The sequence below is a fragment of the Haliaeetus leucocephalus genome, unplaced genomic scaffold (assembly GCF_000737465.1).
Source record: "Haliaeetus leucocephalus isolate CR32 unplaced genomic scaffold, Haliaeetus_leucocephalus-4.0 Scaffold284, whole genome shotgun sequence".
NCBI classification, from domain to species: domain Eukaryota; kingdom Metazoa; phylum Chordata; class Aves; order Accipitriformes; family Accipitridae; genus Haliaeetus; species Haliaeetus leucocephalus.
The window spans coordinates 9,815,896-9,828,668 of record NW_010972720.1 but is presented as its reverse complement, the minus strand read 5'-3'; the positions used below and the strand labels follow the sequence as shown (position 1 = coordinate 9,828,668).

Genomic DNA, 12,773 nt, shown 5'->3' with positions numbered 1-12,773 from the left:
TTTGAGCCAGCTGGCTTTCATCCATATTCTTATCTCTCCTAGGTACTCTCACATCTGCATAATATTATAGCCATGTGTACTAAGTAAGTGGCATAAAGTTAGGCAACACTGGGGTCTGTGTTGTTTCATAGCCTTTTGAGAAGGCCTTGTGTAAGTTGAAAAGGAAAGTAAATAAGGTTGGTTGTTGTGGGAATCAACTTACGGTCTCTTTGTGGGGGGGAAGTTATTCATCACATCCAATTTCTTTCTAGGGCAGTTTACAGTACTCTTTCTGCTATTTGTCATTTAGCAACTACACCATCCTGTTGGAATAAGCCAGTTATCACTGAATTCAGTTTGTGGTTTATTCTTAAATTACTAAATGAAACTGGAAATCAATAGATTTGTTATCACTATTGAAAAATCAAGGACTTGCAGTAAGAAAGCTCTTATTAATTCAAAGCATAATATACATACTTCATTCTCAGAATACGTTGCTATGAGTGGACCATTGCTCATGAGTGTAACTTACTTTTAGTCAACCCTCTGCAATCAAAAGCTTGAAATTAATTTTGCTGAATATATATAAAAAAATAGATTTACTGCTCTTCAGCTTAGAAAATTGAGAAGAAAAGATGTTGCCATTAAGCAGCAAGCCAATAAGGTGACTGAAACACTTGTGTCTCCTGTTTGTCACTTTACCTGTATCTGTATTACAGTTAGTGTAGAGGTTTATTCTCATTTAAATGACTGCAATATATATTAGATCAAAATAGAGGCTTGTATTCATATATATAGAAACAGGTGTGGTCATTTCATTTTCACTGATCTAAAATACAAAATTCATTCTATTATGAACAATAAATAGTTATAAATTATGAAGGCTTTTGTTTTTATCCTTACCCCTTAAGAGGAAGAATTTATTTAATGCTATCAATGCAGAAGGAGCATGGGAATAGTTTTCAGTTGCCTGCAATTCTGCAGAGAAGCATACTGGGTTGAGTTTCTGTAGTGAGGTTTTTGTTTGGGTTTTTTTCATTTACTGAGGCTGACCAAATGGGAATAGTGAAAAGACTTACAGATTGTATTTTTTTTAAATGGTTCTTTAGATATAGGTGGATGCAACCTAAGTCCAAGGTTTTGAAACGTTTTTGCAAGATGAAAGGCTGTAATTTAACATTTGATATCTTTCCAGTGTACTTGAGGGAAATTGAATGTGCTTAGGGATTTAATTGCTTAAAAGACATAAGAAATCAGGGTATCTGCATTTCAGTATATTGTGTCCTGTAGTGGAGGATAACAATATTAAAAGACAAATAGTGATTACTTTTCTGAATTAGTTTGCTCACTTGAAGAGCAGAGCTGTCTTAATTGAAGGACATGAAATATCTCCCTACCGATATATACACGACGTCATCTTATTTCTCCCTGGAGAAGAATATGAGAATAAACAGGAAGCTGGAGTACTTGAAATACAATCTTGACAGTCCTAATATACTAAGTACAGAAAAGTCTCTCTCATATCTTTAGTTCTTGGATGTTGAAAGGAAAGGATTTGTATTGTTACTGCCTCATGTTTTTCCTTGTTGTTGATACATAAATGCTCTTAATGGATATTGCATTTTACATTTTTTACACATCAGTATGTAAATTTGAAATTAATATGGTATATTTCAGAGAATATAGATATGAAATGGTTTTTCATGGTACATGATGTCAAACTACTGCATACTGTTCAAAATTTCTTCCTAGTTGCTTCATTTAGAGTTTCTCCTTCTGTTATAAATTTATAGCCTCTTCAGTTATGAAATAAAGTCAGACTTACAGGACTCTGAGTGAAGCTTGCAGGTTTGTATATGCAGACCTTTATAGATCTGTATAAACAGTTTTCTATACTTATAGTAAATCCCATAGGTTTATAATCTATCATTATGGTGATAAATTAGTACTGTTAATCTCTTAATAGGTTTCTCTACTGTGTATTCTGTTTTGTACTTCAACAGTAGAGTCAGCAAGCACGCTTCCACAAAAATATGGTGTTGCTGATGGGTGGTAGCTTGCCTGGGAAGAGCAGAGACTACTGGCTCCCACTCTTTGCTTTTCTTGTAAGAAAAATGAGAGCTTGGACAGAAGGTTCTCCCTAGGCAGGTGCAGCAAGGAGACTAAATATATTAATTTTTGAATTTCAAATGTTGGCAGAGGCATGTTAATGCCAGAAGGACATTGCCATGGTGGAATACTACGGCTTATTTAAGAGTCTTATATTACTGAATTATTTTTCTAGCTCTTCAGTCTATCAAGAGTTTCTTTGTAAAAAAGGTAAAATCAATGCATATACACAACAGTTAAAGATAACGAATATGTAGTAAAGTGGAATGTTGCACAATCACTATACATAGATGATAGTTACTTCTGTTTATACACTGATGATAGTTAATTCTGTTTATATGTGTGTCTTCGTATTTGCAACTCTTGCTATTACACATGGTCAAAAATAGTTGGTTTTACTATTCTAATTCTGTGCCTTCAAAGTTGATAACTATTTATTAAGGAAAAAGTATTAGTACATGTTCAAAGATTCATGTCTGATGCAGAGACCACATACTTGGTAGATGAGAAACATTCTTAAAAGAATGAGTCAAACTTCAAAATTTCTTACAAGTCTGTTGTTTTAAGTATATTTGGGCAATAAAATTTAAACTGTAGTCATTTGCTACTTGTAGAAAAGAATCATATAAAGTACACCTGACTGATGTGAGTGGTTTTGGAATAAAATCCCATACTTAATAATTTTAAGGTATAAAATAAGAGTATATGAAGTAATGCCCTTTAATTTCTTTGTAGTTGCATAGTAGAAGGGAAAGGAGACTGTGTACTAAGGGAGTTATTTTTATAGTTTACCTCAACTGACTAGAACATTTTTTTTCTCAAGAGTTTCTGGTTTTATTTTTCATGCTTTTTCCCTCTTCATTGCAGCTTCCATTATATTGTATTGTTTTAAGTGTTTTCTACTAAACGCAATTAACAGCCTAATGCTATTTTGTGTGAAAATTGCATGACTAAATTAATTTAGTGGATTTTAATACTAAAGTCTTTTTTAAGACTGTAAACATAAAAGACAAACTCTTTTAATAGAAAGGTGTATTGTGATGACAGGCATTCTCAGATTATACTTCTGTAACTGATCCAATCATGGCCTTTAATTTTTTTTATTCTAATATTTAAGCGTGCCGATGATATTTCAAGTTCACTGTCAGATACTACACTGCTTGTACACTTTTTTGGCAAGAAAGGAAAAGCTGAACTGAACTTTGAAGATTTTTATAGGTGAGTCTCAACTTTATTAATTCCTTGTAAAAAAATACTTGTCTGCTTGTTGTAATTAATGTGTATTATATGACTATATACATAGTTTATACAGACATGTATATAAATTTTATATGCCCTTTGTGTGTGTTATATATACAAAGAGCAAAATAATAAGTGGACCAACAATAAGAAGTTCTGTACTAATGCTGCTGCATTTGCAAATTTTGTTAGCACTTCTGTGCATCTATACCCCAACCCTGTCCTTATTGGTATGTAGGAACTTTTTTCTTGGTTTTGAATCCACACATCACCACCACCACCCCCCGTTTGTCACTGCTTTAAAAAAAAAAACTTTTTGTGCATGTCTGCTCTTAGGGACATATTTAAATGTAAAGATTTTTCTGAAGATATTGTGTAGGCACCTTAGAACAACCTTCTTCAGGAAAAAGTGAAAGCACAGTGGAAGCTATTGGCTTAATTATTACACCAATTAAAATAGAATTTAAAAATATAGGGAAAGTGCCATTAAAAACAGAGCTATAAAACTGTATTTTTCTGTGTGATTGAAAGAGATATAGTATTTGGTTATTGTTTCCTCAGTAAATACTCCCAACACCTATTGTCTTTATAGTTATCACTTAACTGTGCATTCTAATCAATCAGATGTTTGCAAAGTATTTTGCCTTAAAATTATATATGTCATGAAAAGTATTCGGTATTGCACATAATACACAAACTGTGTCATCAAGTGAAATCCTGATGTGAGTTCAAAACAAGAACCAGAAAAGAAGTTACTTTTTCAAAAGGCATCTAGTTAAAATGTCCATCTATTGCTGTAAGATGTTGTGAATGCTAAAGAGGTCACAACATAGACATATTCGTGAAAGAGGGATCCATCAAGTTTTATTCAACACTACTTTACCAGCTCAAAAAATCATTAAACTATGGACTGGTGAGAGAAGTGCTATTGTATGTTTGCCTTGCACTTATACTTTTGCCTAGACATCCTTTTGATTTGAGCTCCTCATAGTTCTTAGAAGTCAAGTTATTTATTAGGAAGGAGCGTTGCAGACAGTGTCTACAGGATGGGAACTGTTGGGAACCTGTAACGGGGAAGTGTAACAGGTTGTGGTTGACAATCAGATGAACATGAGCTCCCAGTGCAGTACTGTGACTAGAGAGCTAATTTCATCCTTGGTTGTGTAACTAGGACATCAAGCAGAATCAGGGAAGTTGCATTTCCTTTTTATATGTAGCTGGTTTTATACTTTATCCAGTTTTGGTGTCCAGAATATACTAAATATGTTGTTAAGTTGGGAAGAGTTTATAGAAATATCATAAGAATAGTGAAGTATTAAGAAAAAAAAAGTTAGATTGGAAGGCTGCAAGAGCTCATCATACTTCACTTGATAGAAAAGTAAGGTTTAATCACAATCTGTAACTATATAGGGAATAAATTTTGGGAATTCATTTAGTACCATGATGGAATTTTCATTCTAGCATATAAAAATAAAGATCAGTGACCCACTGAAGAAGAAAATTAAGCAAACACAAACTAGAAGTAAATTAGAAGTGTAAGTATTAAGTAATTTTAATCCTTACTAAACCACTTCATCTATGAGTTAAGATTGTTGTACTGATTAGAAAATACGTCAGCATAGATAAGGGATTTACCATCAGAGCTGTGAAAAGGGAACTACTTTGTATAATGCTGACAGCTTTATATTCTGAGTCTTTTAAAGACATGCATAGTAGAAATATAAAGTATTACTATTTCTTCATATTTATGTTTGTGCTTTAGATTTATGGATAACCTACAAACTGAGGTTCTAGAGATAGAATTCCTTTCCTACTCTAACGGGATGAACACCATCAGTGAGGAAGACTTTGCCCACATTCTTTTGAGGTATACAAATGTGGAAAATACATCAAGTTACCTGGAAAACATGCGCTGTAGGATTCCTGAAGAAAAGGTAATTGTTTTGCTAGAACAGCAGTGGGCCACAGCATCCAGTCCCAGTGTCATCAAGATGAAAACAGCCTTGTTGGACTGAATGAATTTCTGTTACTGAATTAATTAGCACCAGGATTTTATTCTGATCATAAGCTGTGTGTCTCATGTTTTTCAGATTACTTGCTAAATAAAAAGTAGAAGAGTAAATAGCACATATGTTCTATAGGATTTAGCTAGTAATATTTTTGAAGTTTAGATAACAAAGCTTTGTATTACATGAAAATTTAAACAGCAAAAAATGTAAGACTTGAACAAGAACAATTTTCTAGCAATGAGACATTAAAAAACCTTTTTTTTCTTACTTTTCTTTTGCACTGCCACTGGAATAGTGCCTCTTCAGAAATAACATTGACACCCTGTATCTAGTTGTTTTAGAGTCTTAATGATGGATCGCTTGTATATAATTATTGATGGTTATGTGGTTCTTATTAACGGTTGAAGAGATAGAAAAGATAATCAAAATAGTAAAGGTCATGAGGTAGATAGTCCTTCATTTGTTTAACAACAAATGTGTTGTCAAAAGTGTATCTGAGACAAATATAGTGGCAACTATGCATCAATGGTAATCAAAAGGATAATGTTAAAAGTAGCCCTTCAAATAAGGGATGTTTTGGATACGCTCCTTCTGTTTGTGTCTACAGAAGGAGATCAGATTAATCTGACCTAGACATCTAACTCTTTCAATAGCTATATATTTTAACAGAATTAACAGCAGAGCTTGTGAAGAAAAGTAGTAAATCGGTTTGGACAGGTTGGGGTTTTTTATTATTTGAGAAACTACATTGTAATTTCAGTCTACAGAGTAAGTAAGATCAGTCAGCTGACCTGATAGACACACACTCCAAAAATTATCAGTTTTCTGTTGAAATACCTAGATTATCTGATTCTTCCTGTGGTCGTACAGCAGTTAGGTCCACTGAGAGATAAATATAGCTGGGAAGTGGAAAGGGAAAGGAGGGCTGTCTCTTTTGCACCAGATTAGGTGTAAGATGAAGCAGTAAGATTGGGATCAGAGTTCCTGCTCACCGACCCTTTCTGAGTTCCTGGTCTAGCCACTGAAGTACTCAGTTCTAACTACTCTAAAAGGTCTGCACAGCTTTCAATATTCAAAGCCAAGACAGTGCAACAGAAATGGTATAAAGCTCTTTTTGCATGCTTCCCAGCTGTTTTTTGTTTAGGGTGAAATCAAGATTTCCATATATATGGAAATATGAAAATAAAAGTCACTTTGGGGCTTGTATCACTTGGGTAACTGAAAAATAACAACAGTCATAGTTATAGAGAAGTACTTCTTTGAATGGCAAAGGTAAAGTTGATTAAGTAAATATATATACACTTTCTTTTAAACACAACGAAGTATTCTTTGAAGTTTGTCTCTAAGTCTTCCCATGCCACTGTTCTGATAGCAAGTCTTCCACAGTAGTTTCCTCTTCTTGATCTCTGGTGGGACCATCAGCTAAGGAAAACTTCCACATAGAAAGCTGTGTCACTCAGAGGTTTGCTTATGCTGCATTCTAGGAACTTCCTGGCACTTGAACTGTGCCATGTATCTGTATATCATGTGCTATACCTCTATTAAGTAAGACAAGACATTGCCATTTTCCATAGCTCCATATCACTGGCTTGGTAAATGTGCTGTCAGTACAGTGGAAAAAGTAAATCCCTGTGACATCTCTTGTGCTGGCCACAGGGTTTTGAGAATGGGATTTTGCTTCTTATTGCCATGGAGGCGTTTTTCATATGTTTGCACTTTTACACCTGTAATAACATTATAATTTGAAAATTAAAAAATGTACTCTATTTTATTACAGTGGTACACTGCAATACTATTACAAATCAGAGGATTCCATTTAGAAGAAAAATTAGTCTAGCCTGTAAATAGGCAGCTACTCTCACAGTTGGCAATGTTAATCTTTCAGGGTGCTGTATGTAGAAGCATCTAAAGCAACATGATGATCATTTGGTGTACTGTAGTCATATTAAAATGTTCAGCTGGCATGCTGCCTGCTCACAGGATGTTTTCCCCCTTTTACTAACCATATGCCAAGCAGTGATTCATTTAAGCTGGCATCTTGAACCACTACAAATATCAGCTCCTAAAGAAAGTCTATGCATTTTTAACAGCACTGGTGCATTAATATAACAGTTTTCTTTGCTGTAATAAAATATAATCTGTCCAAATAAATTAAAAAGTTAGCTTCCTTTTACATAGGAAATAAATAGTTTCCAGTAGGAAGATTCTGGGATATCTACACGTAGATAACTTCCTATGTCAAAATGCAAAACATATGGCAAATACGAAATGTTATTACAGTTAACAGTTGAACAAAATACAGTCCTAGGAAGGGAGAGAGACAGTAGAGTGCTGTATGCCCAACTCTCTTATAGTGTCATTTTGCCTGCCTTTCTGCCTCTTTTGTGTCCTTTGCTGTTTCTTCTTGAGAGGAAATAAACATGTATGATTGCAAATGATTTCAGCAGAAATTGTAGAACTCTTAAATGAAGCCAGATATTTTTCTCATTGCTAAAATGTTGTGGAGTATGTACAGTTTAGCCACGGACTGCAAGCGTGACTCCTTTATCTCCCTGCTTCATCTCCAGTGTCAACTCATTGGCAGCAGTTTTCATCACTACTAGAAACACAAAAGCTGCAAAAAGGCTGGTTTGTAAACCAGTGGCTCTCAGCCTTTCCTACACAAGGGCTACTTTCCATCTAGACTGATCATCTCCTGTCTAGTTACATGGAAAGAGCCAGGATTTTTACAGTAGCCTGAGCTCTTACAGTGTCCCACATTCAGAATCTTTACAGACAAACTGGTACAAATTAAGGTTTTTTTAAAAATCGTTGTGAATGTAAAAATGTCAGCTCAAGACTTTGAAGGCCATATTCGATTATTGCTATTTTGCCATAGTACCTGAGGGTCCTAGCTGGGGACTGAAGTTTCACTAATGTAGGTATTTCACAAATATGTAACAAAATTATTCCAGTCCCAGAGAGTTTTCAGTCTAAACAGAGTGCAAGAAAAGGAACTTGGACATAAACTATTAGATGTCAAATGCAATGAAACAAGAAGACAGAATTGGTTAGTATTAGTAAATAAAGCTTTTAAGATTAAAATTTAAAGGGGAATGAGGAGATGGTTCTGCTTGTGTCTGGGAGAGTTTCCTCCCAGTTGCAAAGGATGAAACAGAGAACAAATATGCTTGTTGAGAAAAGGAATTCATGATGGAGATGGGTTAAGCTCTCCAGTCAAACTGTTTATAAATCTTAGTAGAACTTTGGTAGGATCACTTAAGCAGAGGTTTAAATCTCAAGTGGGTAGAGGCCTATTGAAGTCTTTTATTTTAACAATATTATGTTGCTCTCCACAGTTACCACAGTACTTGCTGTCTCATATGGGTTTACGCCCAATCTCTGTCATTTTCTCCTCTGCCACAAACCTACTTCAGTATGTTTTCTGTGTTCCACCATACCATAATGACTACGTATATCTTTGAGGAGAGACATAGGTCAAGAATTTAGTTTGAATAGAAAGGCTCACAGGTCTTTCTATTGTCTTCAGGTTTATTTTCAGAGAGAATTAGTGAAATAGGATAAAAGGATAAAAGCAGACAGAAGAATAGCCAGGAGTGATAGTTAAAGGAGGCCAGGGAGATCAAGGTTTGATGAAAAATGCCATCCCATGTTCAGAATGGCTGGCAGGCTATGGAGAATGAGAGATAGGCAATGGTCCTGGCTTAATTCAAAGTCTCTGTTTAAGGTCTCTTTCAAAATTGATTTAGAGGTAGTTTATTGGGTCTTTGGATTTGTAGCTGAGAGAAAAGCAGAATAAATATAAGGAAAGAAGAAATAAGCTCGTTTAACAACAATTTCAGAGAAACTTTCACAGAAGATATTCTGAAGTCTGGCAAAATACAAAAGACTTTCTGAAAACCTGGACAAACCCTGCAATACTTGATGCTTGGAGTATCAGCTGAAGAGACTTTGGTGTCTAAATCTGGATATGTAAAAACTTCACCTTAAAAGTACAGAGCTTAAGTTAGATCATAACAAGTATTTATGAATTCATTCAATGTATTTATGTGAGCATACACTCTTACATATAATAGCAGTTTGCAGGTTTTCTGTAGTAAACATACTTCAATATTCATACAAACCTAGACTTTTATTCTCAATCGTTGTATCATAATAATCCTGGAATTCTTAAAGATTGCCTTAAGCAATGGAACAATATTTTTGACTGCTTTTTGGGTGAGAATTGCTATCCGTTGCAGTGGCAAAGAGGAAAGACATCTTGCATTTTCAGGAGACTCCAATTCTTTGCTTTATTGACTTTCAGTACAAATCTCTATTTTTTTCAGTGGGTGTAGTATCTATTCTTAAATGAAGTAGACATATGTAACTGCAAGGTTTATTTATTCAGTTGTCATCACTACTGATAATTCTTATGGTGCATATTGTTCTTCCATTTTTTAGGGTATCACATTTGATGAGTTTAGATCATTTTTCCAATTCTTGAACAACCTAGAAGACTTTGCAATTGCAATGCAAATGTATAATTTTGCAAGTCGTTCCATAGGTCAAGGTAAGTATTTGTATTTTTATAAAAATCTGTTGATAATGATACAGAACTGTTGACAAAAATACAAAAATGTTTTGTAATTCCTAGTTTGTAGTTTTAATGTCTCAAGTAAAAGGCTAAAAAGGCTAGGACTCCAGCTTTGAGAGGAGAAGGCTCAGTCATATCGTAAGAAATATGGTAAAGCTTTACAAAGTCATTTAAGTGGTGTATAAGCTGAATGCAGAATAGTTGGTCATCAAATCCTACAATACAAGAGTTAAGAGGCACTTGATGACATCAATAAGAGATCAGTTTAAAGCAAACAAAAGCATTTCTTTACACAGTGGGCGTCTGGAATCTGGCCTTATACGAAGGTTGTAGAAGGAAACAGTGTCAGAAGGTCCGAAGAGGGATTAGACAGATTTTTGAACAAATCAGTAAGTGGGTGCTGAAAGAACTAGGCAGGTATGTACTGACTAAAATCCTTAATACAACAGCTGAGATGCTTGGGGAGTGCAAGGTGAACAATATGTGAAGTGGTCAGACTTGCATGCTGTCCTCAAGTAGCATCTTCATGGGGTCTGACATAGTAACACCAGCATAGTCCTACCTCATGTGGCCTTACCAAAAGGGTATACTGTTTTCTCTGCGCGCTGCTTCTTAGGTTCGGTTTTGTGTCAATTAAGTAGATGCCATCAGTATATATGTAAGATAGGTTTAATTATAATATGATTTTCTAATTTTGTTATTGCATATAGGATAGTGTATTGACTGTTATCTTTTGTGTAAAATTATTGATACCAATTAAGCAGTATCATTTTGTATCAGTTGAGAACTACTTGGTTTAGAACTGTGAAATTCCATCCTAATTTTCACCTTTTCTTATTTTTTGAGTGTTTAAATGTGAATACTCAAGTTAAAAGTTGACTTGTATTTCATAATATGTTGTCCACAAAGTAGGATTAATGGTTTGTTTTTTTTTCTTCTGATGTTCTCTTTGTACAGATGAATTCAAACGTGCTGTGTATGTAGCCACAGGTGTGAAGCTTTCACCACATTTGGTGAACACAGTGTTCAAGATTTTTGATGTTGACAGAGATGACCAGCTGAGTTATAAAGAATTTATTGGCATTATGAAAGACAGACTCAATCGAGGGTTTAGGGTAAGGATTCTAATTTTTATAGTTATCTTAGTTGACTTTACTACTTACCACTACTTAATTTAGCACCTGTAGCACCGGTAGGTTGCAAACCAACAGTGCGCATGTTTAAAGATGTATGTTTTATAGAAATCCTGAAGTAGTCTGTAAGATAAATTCCTTCTTAAATTCTTTATTTTTTTATTAGAAAGCAATACATAGAGGACATAATGTACCTTTATAGTACACAAAACAACTTGGAGATGAGAAATCTTCTGCATACTGTCATTCTTCTGTATTATGTGATTGATAGATTGGCATTAAGAATTTTAACAAGGGTAGCAATTATGTCTGGGGTTTTTGCAGGGAAAAGAGAGTTTGTCTCTCTCAAACTTGGGCAGTTTAGTTAAAGGTCAACTGTTGGCTCTTCTAAAACATAATTTAAAATACCAAGTGTTGATAATGACTATTGGAAACAGTTGCAGCAGAAGATAGTTTTAATTTTCAAATAAAGAATTAGTGAAGTGGTGCTGAACAATGCTATATTCTAGTTCAAAGTTGCTTTTGATAATTTAACCCTGTATCTAATATATTAAATTACAAGAAGCTAGAGGACAGAAAATTACTTGCAGAAAATTTTCATAGAGAACAAGCTTGTAAATCATGCTTTGCCTTTTAGGTGGATGTATAGGCCTTGCTGCCCTCTTCAGGTTCTGTGTAGTACAGGGGAATTTTATAGTAGCAGAAAAAATTTTATTTAGAGTTTTATTAATAAAAGTCACATTTTTTTCTTCATATGACAGGTGTTAACATTTTTAACTAAATGTAAAATGGTGTTTTTCCTGACAACCTAGTGCCTTAGACATAAATCTTGAACTGTATTATGGTTCCTAAATTCACATTTCAGTATGTTATTTCTGTAATACAATTTTAGTAATTTTTAGTTAGCTTCCTAAATATAATTTTAGAACTTTCTGTGAAGTGGTGTTGAGTCTAATAGTTTACTTGTTATTTTTGTAATATTATGATCGAATGTAAAATGTGGATAACAACCACTGTATTTGTAACAAATTTATTTCCTTGTTGGTCCTCAATGCCTTTTATTATGGTGTGGGAATGATGATTGTTTTGTAACCGTTTCAAGATGTTCAGCTATATGTTTTAATTGTTTACTAATTGTAAGTGTGCAGTGTATGTTAATTTAACCAGAAAACAGTCTGCTTATGAAGTAATTCTTGTAAATGTACTACATGTTTTTATTTCACAAAATGCATGACAAAAATCACATATAATCCTTAAGAATCTATATAATCCACTACTATTCAGTCTTATGCATGTATCTTTCTTTTGCCTAGGCCACTATAAAATATTCCAGTAGACTGTGAAAGAACTATAAAGAATAGCCAAGGATGTTCTGAAGAATAGCACCATCTTTTATAAATGATATGTCTAATTTTAATTAGGTATGAGATATCTCCTGGATTGCGTAGGAGATGATAATTATTTGGTCCTAAAATTCAGTTATATTCAGACATGCCTACATGCAGACTTGTTAGACTATTCAGAAAAATGCATTCTCTTCACTAATCAATAGTATTCCAAGACAATTATAGTACCAAATTTAGGAATTACAATTTCCAGTAAGTTTTCGTAAGTGTCACACAAACCCGATTTTTCCGGGAGTGGGTAGCAGTAAAAACTCTGCAGAAAATTTGCCTTTTCAGTTAAATAAACATCATCATCCCCCCCATACCCCCACACCCCCCCCTC

The 12,773-nt window shown here is 34.2% G+C and overlaps 1 protein-coding gene across 1 annotated transcript in view; it reads left to right on the top strand.

The window, feature by feature from the left end:
• Window positions 1-12,773, top strand: part of MICU3 (mitochondrial calcium uptake family, member 3) — a 44,296-nt gene that overhangs the window by 23,506 nt on the left and 8,017 nt on the right. The window contains exons 10-13 of the mRNA XM_010570073.1: window positions 3,206-3,306; window positions 5,090-5,261; window positions 9,780-9,888; window positions 10,870-11,027. Of these exons, the coding sequence (XP_010568375.1) occupies window positions 3,206-3,306; window positions 5,090-5,261; window positions 9,780-9,888; window positions 10,870-11,027 (540 nt within the window). The remainder of the gene's footprint in view (window positions 1-3,205; window positions 3,307-5,089; window positions 5,262-9,779; window positions 9,889-10,869; window positions 11,028-12,773) is intronic.